Source organism: Siphateles boraxobius, unplaced genomic scaffold (genome assembly GCF_051911475.1).
Source record: "Siphateles boraxobius isolate OS27281-9 unplaced genomic scaffold, OSU_SipBor_1 22, whole genome shotgun sequence".
NCBI lineage: Eukaryota > Metazoa > Chordata > Actinopteri > Cypriniformes > Leuciscidae > Siphateles > Siphateles boraxobius.
This window is the reverse complement of record NW_027508833.1, coordinates 27138171-27152060: the sequence shown is the minus strand read 5'-3', so window position 1 is coordinate 27152060 and position 13890 is coordinate 27138171. Positions and strand designations below refer to the sequence as shown.

The 13890-nt window shown below is 37.9% G+C and overlaps 1 protein-coding gene across 1 annotated transcript; it reads left to right on the top strand.

Annotated features, from left to right (window-relative positions):
• The first annotated feature begins 593 nt into the window (after positions 1-593).
• Positions 594-13089, top strand: gpr26 (G protein-coupled receptor 26). The gene is made up of 3 exons (XM_077239396.1): positions 594-1625; positions 9180-9293; positions 11484-13089. Exons 1-3 carry the CDS (start codon positions 955-957, stop codon positions 11746-11748), a joined length of 1050 nt encoding a protein of 349 aa, XP_077095511.1. The 5' UTR covers positions 594-954; the 3' UTR covers positions 11749-13089.
• Positions 13090-13890: the final 801 nt, after the last annotated feature.

Here is a 13890-nt window from a genome sequence, read left to right as displayed (position 1 = left end):
TTTGATCAATATGAGAGATTACAATTTAAAATTTTCAGAAAATCTTTCAGAAAATCTCCAGCGTGTCTCTCAATCATGTTAAATGGTGAGGACAAAAACTCAGACAGACATGTGCCTGATATTCATATCTTAATAAGAGCATGTCTGTATTTCATTACCAAAATTAAATTGTTGCCCATCATGTTTTGTGTACTTGACACTAATTTAAACAGTTTAGGAATTTCTAAATTTATTTTATTCGTAGTAGCCTATAGGCAATGTTATATCAAAGTTTGAGACATATATATTTCGACAAACCACCAAGTTTCAAACATTGAAATTAAACGAGCTAGAAATCGTGTTTCTAAAATACATAAAAAGAGACTGTTCTTCTAGATATTTTAGGATGAGCGTCATAAGTATGAAGCTGTGTGTGCGAGGCTGCGAGCGAATCTAAAATTGGACCCCAAGACTCGGGCTTTTGTCTCATCGTGACGTGAAAGAGTTCCCTTCGACAAATATAAACCCTTTCTAAATTTAGTCCCTCACAATATCAATTCCCTGACGATTTCTTTGACGCTAGTCACGTGTGAGCATTTCGTGAAAGTGTATGCATGGGTGGGGGGGGGGGCACATTTTGACATATAAAGCTGCTTCAAGGGCGAATTCTGCATTAGAAGCGCGCGCAAAACCTAACTGCGCAATTGCGCGAGGCATTCATCAAGGGTTGGGAGGGATTGCGCGATTACATGTCCAGTCTACAGCTTTCGTGATCCAACTGCTCGGATGGATTATGCCAACTCTTCGAGGAATAAACGGAGGTCAGAGTCATGCAGAGCCGTGCATCGACCACCCGTGCACCGCTGGATATCACGTCCGGGGATCTACAAGTTGTACTGATACAATTTAGTTCCCCGTCATGAACTGTCTTAGAGTTGCGGTTCAAAGTTGGAGGCTTTAAGAGCGGGGAACACAATGCACATCGCAGAGCTCGCGCTCTCTTTCCTACTCGTGGTGATCATCGTAGTGTCGCTGCTGTCCAACGTGCTGGTGCTGATCTGCTTTCTGTACAATGCCGAAATTCGCAAGCAGGTTCCTGGGTTGTTTATACTCAACCTGACGTTCTGCGACCTGCTTCTGTCCGCCTCCAGCATGCCGCTGACACTTTTCGGGGTTTTAAGTAATGCACATCCCGGAGGACACGTTTTCTGTCAAGTGGTCGGTTTTCTGGACACTTTCCTGACCACCAACTCCATGCTGAGTATGGCTGCGCTCAGCATCGATCGGTGGGTAGCTGTGGTGTTCCCTCTGAGTTATCATTCCAGGATCCGACACCGGGACGCTGTGCTCGCTCTAGCTTACGCCTGGGTGCACTCCTTGTCCTTCTCGGTGGTTGCAGCGTGCCTCTCATGGGTGGGCTACCATCAGTTGTACGCTTCGTGCACGCTCTGTAACGGCAGGGCGCTCCATGCCAAGACGCAGTTCACGATTTACACGCTTGTGCTGCACACGCTCACGTTCCTGCTGGTGTCAGTGGTGCTCTGCGTCACGTACCTGAAAGTGCTCAAAGTAGCGCGCTTTCACTGCAAGCGCATAGACGTGATCACCATGCAAACGCTCTTATTGCTAGTGGACATTCACCCGAGGTAAGAATCTGGGCGAATAGTCTGATTTTTACGGTTAAGAGATCAATAAATAAATAAACTGGCAGGGGTGGTTTCCAGAACTTTATCGGAGAAATACAATGACAATGATACAAGCATATTAGTGATGGCCCATTTATGGACTAAAAGTGTCCAATGCAACAAATAAAGTCAGTAAGCATTGTGTTTAGCATTATACACTAAATAAATAACATAAAATGCAACAAAATCAAACATGTACATAACCAATTACCAAAAAAAAAGCTAATATGGTTTGTACAGTGAATTCTGGGAATACCCCTTTCTTATGGTTGCCATTTTTGTACGTTTATAGTCCATTTTTGTACTATTCATGAACTTTGATACTATAAATTTCACTTTTGATTTTAAGTGTTTGCACAAATAGATATTAAATCACATTTTCAGTATTCAAGTTTAAAGGTGCTCTAAGCGATGTCACACGTTTTTTTAGGCCAAAACATTTTTTTGTCACATACAGCAAACATCTCCTCACTATCCGCTAGCTGCCTGTCCCCTGAACACACTGTAAAAAAACGCAGTCTCTGCAGACACCCCAGGCTGCAAAAACGGCAACAAAAACAAACTGGGCTAACCCATACCACGAAACATAACAAACTGTTCCAGCCATTAACCAACAAGAAGGATTTGGGGGGTTATTGTGCGGATGAGGAGGATGGAGGGTCTAGCTAGCCTCCGTTTTGTTTGACAATACTTCGAATGTTAACAAGAAGTGACGTCACCAAACATCGCTTAGAGCACCTTTAAATAGAACCAGAGACAATTTGATAGAACCCAGAAAAACACTTTAGAGATACTGGGTTTCAGCACCACGGTTTTGGTCCACAGGAATTTAACCTGCTGAATCATATATAATTACTCAAACTACGTGAACACGTGTATTTTACCTTTTGGATATACCACTTAATCAAACAACACAAAAAAATCATAATAATAATAATAATGATGATGAAAAAATAAAATAAAAAAAGAGTAAAAATAATTAATTTAAAACATTATTGATCAACATTGTAATTGCTGGGAAACTACTGAAAACTGTCACAAATCTGAAAACTGGCACTTTATACGTGCCCTGTGATTTATTTGCGATTGGATTGATCTTTGAAAAAGGCATAATATTGTAATATTAATCAAAACCGAACCGAAAAACTGCGATACACCACCCAAGGTAGGCTACATATCGCGATACTCTCATGGCGTACCGAACGCACTCACCCCTGCTGCCACGCCCAGCCTTAGCCCAGGTTTACCTCATTTTACCTGGTCACAAAACAAATTTTTTTCCCCCTTGATATTTGATTAAATAGAATTAGGGGTGTAACGTTACACATTCCTCCCGCGAGTTTTCGAGTGTAGGCTACAAGACCAATACAGCGTTGTAGCCTAACCGCCTTAAACCACCACCATTATACCAATAATAGCAATAAGCTCCGCGTTTTGTTACATTAGATAAGAAACAAAGTGTAATTTTTCAAAAGATGTCCATTTTATCACGAAATTCAAACAAAAAAATGCAGTTTGACGCTCCTGTGGCGTGACAGATCACAGGTGCCTCAGTTCAAGCAGCAGCGCGTGTGTTGCCCGAGTGAACGCGATCATCTCTTTCTAATAAACATGAATGAACATCTGAAGGCAAGATACAGTAGCTACAACTTACTGAAACATTAAATCTTGAATCGCACAGTGTTTCGATGGCGGAGAGACATCAGTAAAGCTTGTAAACAATATCCCACGTAGCGTTACGTTTACCTCAGGAAAGTCATTCAGTGTCCATCTAGTCAGCTAGAGAAATGAGCTCTTTCGCTAAATATATGCACTGTATTAGCCTAGGCTATTAATTATATTTTACTTAACCTCTTAGTGATGTCTTGATTATTTAATGTATGTTTAAAATATCTGTCATGAAAATGACAGCCAGTGTGTAATGATTATATTTCAACAATTTGAGAAAAACATATAATTAAATGGATTATTATATCTAAAAAATAAATAGCAACTGAATAGGCATATAGTTTGGGCTCTGTTGTTAACTTTTAATATTACAGTAATGTGCAAGTAAGGGCTCCCCTATATAGTTTACAGCATTTGCAGAGATTTAAAAAGAAACTTTTAATTAACTCAATTAATTTAAAGACTGGGACTCAATCTGTTCAGTAAACCACTGTTTAATAAAAAAAAGGAAATTTTATGTTTAGTTTCCTCTCCCCTTGCAGTACCGAACCGTGAAGTAAAAACCGAGGTACCAGTTTTGTGTACCGTTACACCCCTAAAATGTGGCACATGTTTGTTTTCAACTACCAAATAATGAGGCTGAAAAAAGTTAGTGGCTGACGTAAACACACCTCTCGATTGTGCAAATAGATATTAAGAGACTTTTGTGCTTGTCAAAGAGTGAAGATCATCTCATTGCCCTGAGCACCAGATGACTTTCAATGGCAATGTGTCGACCACAATAACTTATTAACCAACGATGACAAATTACAATAGTCCTACAAAACGCATGTAATGAGCACATCTGGTGTTCAGGCAGGGGATGTATCAGATTCAGAGCACTCCACACATGCAAATTGAAAAGGAAATGACTGCCAGCTGTTGGCTCTTTTGGGATTCATGTAAAAAAATAAAATAAAAAAATAGCTTTTTATAGACTGATATAGCAATCAACAAAACACACCTTACTTCAGTGTAACAAAACTGACCACGCGAGCAAGTGTGAAATAATCCATTGCAGATGTGACAGTCAATCTGACATTTCAATGATTCACTGAAACAGCTTGGGCAAACATCTTCTCTCTATGGAAACTCCTGTTATGTCTCTTTAAAGGGGTGGTTCGGAATTTTGGACATCGGGCCTCATTTACAAGTTAGCCTGTGTGTTATTTACCAGTGGAGTCAGTTTTCGAAAATGTTCACCCAGTCCTTCCAGTTGCATAGTTCGCTGGTGCTAGGCTAGCGCGAGTCAATGGTATTGGTTAGCCTACCATTAAAACAGTTTTATCCACTCCACAGTTCACCAAAAGCACATCAATTATAACGCCAGACTATCGATGTAAATGTCTGTTGAGAGAATAATGTTAGAAATCAAACTACCCTTTCATCGCATTGCAATAGTTATACTTTGTTCCCTGTATTTATCAGCATAGTCTACAGCAGCGGTGGAGTGATATTAAGTTACCTAGACAACCGACACTACAGAAACAGAGTTTATTTCAAGAATAAAGCAACAAGACATATGATTATGGCCACATTTGAAAGCCATGACAATGTTTCGGACTTTGAAGACGATGAAGATGAGGAAATGTGTGTTATTCAACGAACCATAACGTTACATGTATCAGCCAGAATACACAGACGAAGAACTAATCGAGATGGATGCTAAAAGGTCAGAAAGAGAAAGAATTCTCCACAATGCATTGAACTGTAACGTTATCTCAACTAATGTTGTCGGTGTCGATCTATCAGTTATGAAAGAGTAGGTTCATTAGCTAGCTAACGTTAGAGTAGCCTAACAAAAGTTATTACCTGTTCATCTGTAACGTTAACAGTTAGCTGTTGGTGAATCTGGAAAGACGGCTGGAACTGCATTCCAACTCAGTGACTTGTTATCGTTTCGATCACTTTGTACAAAGTCGTCTGATGTAAAATGATCGCTACAAATTCGGGCTTTTAGTAGTGTCTCTGTCGGTGTCTCCTTATCCAAGCCAGCAGCAAGAAGCCACAGTTGGTTCCTTTCTGGATCTCTTACTGGAAATCTGTAGAAACTTTTTGTTGACCATCTTTATGGTTTATTTGTACAATTAAAACTACAGTGAATAACCATTTTGCCAATTCTTTCAATTCCGATCGAAGGTTTCAGAATCGAGGCTACTTGACGTTCCGACTGTAACGTAGTGCGATTCTGTTGTGTTTACTTTCCGGCGCAGTACTACTCCCGGAGCAAAGTAAAATTCCGCCGCTGCTGAGAAACTAGTTCCTGTAAATGTAATTCGATCATTGAAATATATTTTGATATGTCAAACTACATTGAGTAGTTTGATTTCTAACATTATTCTCTCAACAGACATTTACATTGATAGTCTGGCGTTATAATTGATGTGCTTTTGGTGAACTGTGGAGTGGATAAAACTATTTTAAAACTGTTTTAATGGTAGGCTAACCAATACCATTGACTCGCGCTAGCCTAGCACCGGCGAACTATGCAACTGGAAGGACTGGGTGAACATTTTCGAAAACTGACTCCACTGGTAAATAACACACAGGCTAACTTGTAAATGAGGCCCGATGTCCAAAATTCCGAACCACCCCTTTAAAGTTTTGTCAGAAGGTTCCTAATGTTGTCAGTAGTGAAGAATGTATGTCATCTGGTCCATAAATACAGTTTTAAATAATGTCTATTTGAAGCTCTATAAAAGTCAGTGTAATGTGCTCATCTCACATGCATAGAGGTCGACCTATAGAGAGTTTGCACCTACGTCACGATTTGGTCAGTTACCTGGATGCACTGCCATATTGGAGATACTCGGATGTAAACAACAGCATGGATTGCACTGTTAATGTACTACTGAACACTTTGTTACACTAATTTATGATGTCAAAACTACGGAAAGAACACATGGAAGCTGCAAAATCATATAGAGAATGACTTAGTAAGCGGGAAAGAGCTCAGAATTTTGACGAACTAAAGTTAATATGTGGTAATGATCCGAATGCGCTAGCTTCTCTAGCCCTTAACGCTATTCTTCCTTCTATTTCTTATCCCGACATAGGCTACGTTCAGATAGTCAGTCAAAAAAAAGCACATGAAATCAGTTTCAAGCTACATCTATATGTGGTTTGAAATCCTATTCAAATCACATATCAGGGAATCCGCTTCAGTCTGAACGCTCTAATCGGAAAACGTAAACGTCAGATGTTGTTATAGGGAACATGCTGAAAGTCGCTGCCGATACAAGGCTGTGTTGTTGCGAAGTGCCGGACAAGCAGAAAATTATTATTTTTGAAACCGGCGGAGATAAGAGTGCGGAAAAAAAGCTGTGCATACCAGCCTTCTAACTTACAGTTCTATAGCAGGCTCAAGACACAGTGGTCTAGCGCGGCGGCTACACATTTCCATGTTGTAAAATTTAAATAAGATATCACCTCTATTGTAAATGCAAATCCCTCCATCAACGCAACGTCATTGCCATATTGCCAAAGAGCTGCATGAACAATCAGATCTGAACAGTTGCGATACACAGTGTGGACATCATTTTAGATCAGATTTCAATCGGATACAAAGATAATCGGATTTGGACAGACAGTGTGAATGTAGCCATAGTTAACTACTTTACGTCAACATTTTAGCCATAGTCAACGCTTCATTTAATAATTCTGTGCCTCTCTCAACCACAAACGCCTTCTTTCATACGTTTTTTGCACTCTTCTCTTTAACTTTCGGCAGTCTATAGAACTCGAAATGTTTTTCCCGGTGCGACCGAATAGTACAGACCAATACACGACCATTTTTCAGCAGCAATAATCAGCCAAATATGCAAGTCCGTTCAGTTCAGTGGCATTGTTCATGTTCAGTGCCTCCAAAATGGCCGACTTCCGGATTGATGACGTGTAGTGAAAACCCTCTATTCATCGGTTTTACCCATATATTAGTGATGGCAATTTCAAAACTGCTTCATGAAGCTTCGAAGCCTTTACGAATCTTTTGTTCCGAATCAATGGTTCAGAGCGTTTATCGAACTGCCAGAGTCACGTGATTTCAGTGAACGAGGCTTCATTACGTCACAACTGTTTCGAAACACTTCAAAATTTCAATGGTTCACCGCTGGGAGCGATGATCTCTGTCAACCCATGAATCAGGAGCAACAATGAACAAGTGTCTGTGGGTTTAAACCTGATATCTGATCAGTTTTATACATTTGTAGACGTTTTAATTAGACATTAGTATAATTAAAATGAGGTAGTTAATAGTCTTATTTGTCTGTTTAGCTGAGCCATTCATAGGACAAACAAAACAAACCCTGACAATTGATAAAAGAACACGTTTACACATGATAATCTTATTAGATGATTAGATGATTAGATCATTGCATTTGAAAGATTTTACTTTCAGTAAAAAAAAAAAAATCAATAGATTTTAAAAGGTGTTTTCATGCATGTGTGGCCCGGGTTTTTGTTGCATAAACACTGTTCTGACCACTAGGGATCAGCATGGAGACGGGTCACGGGTGTCGGATTGTTACGAAGCCTCGGCACAATATGGCACATTTGATTCAACTGTTTCAGTGTTTCACGAAGCCTCGATCTGCCCATCACTACGATATATCGGTACCATAGTTGATTGGTGGAGTGGCAAAAATCCATACCCATAGTTTTTCCGGGTTGGGTCCATTGCTGCCGGATGAGAAGTGTGCGCTGTCATTATTACATAGCACGAGAGCCTTGAGTAGAGACTGCTTGCAATATACAGAGCGAGGGCGGCCTCTAAAGGCTAAATAAAAACTATCACTGGGTGAGTTGTTTACATTAAAACGTGAGGCTGCGCTCAGCGAGGAGACAGAACATGCTTCACGGAGAGCGCTGACACTTCAGATGCTCATTTAAAACACCGACAGCGAAACACTTAAGTAGCTACATTTTGCCATATCATTATAAAGTAATTAATTTGTTGACTAGATGCTGCATTAGTAGAGAAAGAACAGCAGTAGGCTATGTTTGCCGTCGAGGCTGAGAGGACTAACATGGCTACCTCAAGCGATTTAAGCATGTGACAAAACACGCAAACCTGACCCAATTTTTTTATGTCGCAATTGTTGTCATCTATTTCCATTAGCTTATTTCACTTTTTGCATTCATTAGCCGCCGAAGTTGCATATTTAAAGCTAGTGACTGATTGCTTTCTCAACACTGATATGTGCATGCAGCCGACAGAAACATATAATTTAGTAATACATTTTAAATTGAGTTTTTTATTTTTTATTACATTTTTATTTTGTCTGTTATTGCCTTAGTTAATGTACTATGAACTAACATGAATGATCGAGGTACAATGGTATTGCTCAAATAATACATGCAGTAAAAACTTATATTGTATATTGCATAATGCATATAGTCAATCTATATTTTAAAATTTAAAACTATAAATTAAAAAATGGGACTTGCAAAGTGTTACCTATGAAATTTACATATGTTATAGCTAAAGAAATACATATTTCACCTGTAATATTTTAATGTTTAAATTATTTTCTGTAGAGTTCATTCTGTAGAACTTCTCATTTTAATAAATTAATATTTATATATTTATTTAATTTAGCACATTTCAGTTCAGCAGTTTTACTTGGAGTGTTATGTTTGTTTTTAATCCAGTATCCATTTAAAAAAAATATTGGTTGAATAATCAGTTATTAGCATGTATGGTCAAACCTAAATATCGGTATCAGTAAAATCCACTATCGGTCGACCTCTAAGAAAAAGCATAATACAGTGAGAGAAATCATCTAAATGGAGGTCTAATCTTTTGTTCAGTGTTCGTCAGCGCTGTCTGGAGGAGCAAAAAAGGAGGAGACAGAGAGCCACCCGCAAAATTAGTACCTTCATCGGAACCTTCGTCGTCTGTTTCACCCCTTATGTCATCACCAGGTGAGGCAGCTGCTTTTCTTCCCTGGGCTCCTAGAGACTCAGCATCTGTGCAGTCATGCTCTTATTATTGTTTTAATGTGTTGGCCAGGCTGAGATCTTTGAATGTAATTAACTGCATTCTTGATTTAATACTCAAAAAATGGATGACACTTTGTATTGTTTAAGGTCGACTGGGGAATTTGTAAAAAAAAAAATTTGTACAGTTTGTTTCTGGACATTCCTTAATATTTTTCACCTTTATGATATTAATTCTTGTATGAGGAACAATATGTGTTTAGAGCAAAAGTGAAAAAGTCATTTAAATTAAAAGCAGTAACATAATAATTAAATATGTTGCATCACAATATAAATGAAAAATAATTGTTACATATAAAATAATCGAATATCAATATATATATATATATATATATATATATATATATATATATATATATATATATATATATATACATATATATATATTTGTGCTTTCAATCGATTAAAAAATGATTAATTAATTGCATATTTTATGAAAGCTATACATTTTAACATTTATTAGGCTTTGAAAAATGTAACATTTAATTTTAGTGAACTTAAAACACTTTCACATCAAACCATTATAATAAATGTCACATTTACCTGCCCTTCAATATATCAGGGCAAAGTTTTTTCTATTGGCCCAGTAAGACCAGTTCAGATTTTTACTTGCCTTGCCAAAATGCACAAAAAGTTGTTGTTTTCGTTGTTTTTGACCCATATAACCTTGTAAACACTGCTTTTAAAATTTGAGGGTATGTCTAACAGGTAGGGTACAGAAATTGAATAAAAGGTATTAAACACTTCACAGCCTTCACTGCATAAATTATAAATTAAATACAGATTAATCCTTATTAAAACTACCAAAGTTATTCTGTCAAAAGCAGCGAGTGGTTTTCTTTTTTTCTTTGGTTATCCTTAATGACAGACAGCAGCAGGTTTATTAGGCTCCTGTCACTTTAGGACCTGTGACGCGGATCCCATTTTATCGCAACTCTTTAAGTTCATTTAAGAGTACATTTAACTCATTTAAGACTTGTCTTGACGCGCTTGAATGGTTTAAAAGCATTTGCAGGAATAAGAGCGTGATCATGTAGGATTACAAATTTTATTTAAATGTTTAATTTAGATTTCCAATAAAGTAGTATTTTATATTGAGAAAGTTTATAAATGATGAGACCAGGAAATCTCTGCAAACGGTAGGGGTTCCCAGCGGGATATTCCTGACTGTCCCATTTCAGTACGAGAAGGCTAGGCTTTTCCTGTTCTCATTGTTTTACCGGGTGAAGAGTCATGCTGAGCAAGTTTGAACACCTGCTATTTTATTACTGAGACCATTTGTCTTGGAGTTCTTATCTCAGTGCGAGAAGTCCTGGACCGTTCTGTTCTCATGTTTCAGCTCATTTACATGCTTTGTTCATCACAATGTAATCCCTCCCCCTTGAAATGTATATAAACTACAATGTAAAGTTCCCTTGGTTAGACTTGACTTGACTTGGGTAAGATTTTGGACCAAGCAGACTACAGCAAATAAAGAAACCTGCTTAAATAAGTCTCCTGGTTTTCGCTTCTGAGTTTTTCTACACTGAAGAAGGAAGAAGTTTACAACAATCATATAATGTAACGCTAGCAAAAGAATGACCGGGAAAAAGCGGATGCTGCGTTAATTGCGGTAAATATTTTTAACGCTTTAAACTGAAAAAATGTGTCAAAAGCATTAATGCATTAATTTTGACAGCCCTAATAAATATATATAAATGAGTTTCCCCCACAACATCCTACAAGTTCTGAAGTGTGAAGCCTGTAGTTCTAGTACTAATGTCACTGGTCATCCATGTCCACCTGACTGAATGAAGAAGGGCCTCCTGTCTTGGCATGTTACATAACCTCGCTGAGCTCTGAGAACATGAAAGGATGAACTGTCTTGTGTAACCCTGACTCTTGCTGCAGGTTTTCTTCCTCAAAGCCCCTGTCAAAAGCAATTTTTAAGAGCAACCGCTAGTGTCCTTCAGGTCACAAATTATCCCTCACATAATCACACTGAAAACAGAAATTGTTCTGCATTCATTACCTCTTCAAAAATTTAAAAAATATTGAAAATGCGGTAAACAGAGTAAAATATCAGATCCCTGGACTTAGCACCATATCTTGCTCATATCTGTGTCATGTCTTTAGGATCGTGGAGCTGTTTATGACAGAGCCATTTAATCCATTTTGGGGCGTGCTGTGTAAGAGTCTGGCTTACAGCAAAGCTGCATGCGACCCCTTCGTCTACTCTCTTCTGCGGCACCAGTACCGGAAGACCTGCAGTGACATAATCAATCGACTCATGAAGCGCAGTTCCCCGAACGACTCCAGGCATCAGCAGGAAAATGGAAAGATTGGGAGAGCTAAGGAAATCGTAAAGGATGGGGAAGTCGAAGCCAGACCTACAGACTGAGGTCCCCTGTTGCTATAGAGATGAACAATCACAAAGGTAGAGCTTCAACTCTGGAAGGAGAGAGAAGAATGAAAGTAGAAAAGACAGCGGGATACCAGGCTCTGCATTTCTCAACTCAAAAAGAATTCAAGATATAACTGTAGCAAAAGAGATTTAAGTAGCAAAAGAGAGTCTTTTTAAAAAAAAAAATCTTTCTTTCCTTCTTTATTTCTTTCTCTTTTCTCTCACTTTCTTCCTCTTTCATTCTTTCATTCTCCGATCCATTTTGAAGTCAAACTACTGTAAAGCTGCAATCCACGAGAGCTGCTAGTTAGCCAACATTCAAAGAGAATCCGTTGGACTTATTACTTATCGTGGTCTAATTTGTCTCTTATGGTTTAGTGATTAAGTGCTGTTGCTTTGATTTCAACTAAGTAACATGGTCAAGTGTGAGAAAACAGAAGATAACATTGTAAGTTTTTCAAAAACAGAATAAGAAACAATATTTTCTAGCTGATGTTTTAGTGGAACTCAATGGCATGTGGCTTCGATTTTTTTGTAGCATGTATTGTATCTTCAGGGTTTAGATATGAAGTCCCAAAGCAATTGGCAGACCTGTTCTTACGGTGCCTTTATTTTATTTTATTTTATTACTTATTTAAAATGAAACCTCTATAGACTGAATTTTATATGAAGTTATCTGAAATTAAGAAGCTCATTTCAGCAGAGAACTGAAGGGAAATGTGTAGTAAACCAAAGGGTACAAACAAAGGAGATAAATTAAATATTTGAGTGTAAAATCAAATAGGACTTAAAAATGTTAGATTAAATTGTGGCAGCGTAAACAGTCTCTTTTTCTATCTTGCCTCTGAAAATTATGTGTGGAAATATTGTGCAAGTGCCTGCATTGCTGTCATGTGGATTTAATTAACGTTCTCTGTGTGGGAACACTGGCCACAAGATACATGAAAAAAAATACTTGCAAAACAATGAAACGTTTTCTTTCCCTATTTTCATTTTGAGTTTTACAATGCTGTTCTTTGTCAATGTAAATATACATATACATTTTTTGTATTTTTAAATCATTTTTACAGAGTAATTTATATCTGAATGTCACTCTATAGTAAATTTGTATTGTTTTATTTATTGTAGCGTGCACGTATGAGTATGTGTGCGACTGTGATATTTGAAAGTGGGAGTGTTATATAAAAATACATGTTTAATTGTTTTCCTTTTGTGCAAATGTAAAGCCTTAGGAAGAAACATGTCTATTTTTGTTAAACAGAAAAAAAATTGTAGTTTTAAATTTTGCTACATAAATATCTTTGTGACTTTGATGACAATAAACAGTGGGTTTGAAAAGAGATTTTTTTTGATGTTTGACAGATTTATGCAGAGCAGAAAACACAAAAGAAATGAATTATAAGCAACAAAGTCTGATTTGTGATCTGCATAACTGGTATATTTGGTCTTCGACAAGGTCCTCGCTTTCCAAGTTTCCCTCAGTCTGCGAATGGAAGAGAAATGCATGGAAAGTTCAATCCTAAAGTACAGAAGGAGAAAGAGAGAGAGAACGATTGGAACGTGGGAGAGACAATTAGGCTACTTTCTGAAACTGTTTAAAACAGATTTCATCCCTCCTCTGTTCAGCTGAAACGAAGACAGCTTTGCGCTTTGCACTCATGCTCCGGCTCAGAAAGCTCACAATAGAGAGAGAAAGAGTCAAGAAGTCTCTGTAATTGCACGTTCAGAAGAAAAAGAAAGAAAGATAAAACGTAGAGAGTGTGAAGGCAGACGTTAAAGAACAGCAAGAAATGAGACCACTAAAGAATTCTAGATAATTATCACCACCCCCACTTGCAATGCAAACAAGAACAAAAGAAAGATTCATCAGAATCCAGCCCCGACAGCCCCCAGATTATATCCTTCCTCAGGTCGTCTTTCTCTACTGCGATTGTTTAATTTTATGGATTTATTTTTCACTGCTCAGTATGTCATCCCCATTTCTCGGTGATCCATAAATACTGCTCCACAAGGTAAGGTAAGGTAACTTTATTGTCCCACAGGGGGAAATTTGTCTTGGGCCATCACCCATGCTGCAGTCAATACACAAATAACACACAGTAATCAACAAACAAGACAATAATAGAACGAGAAGACCAA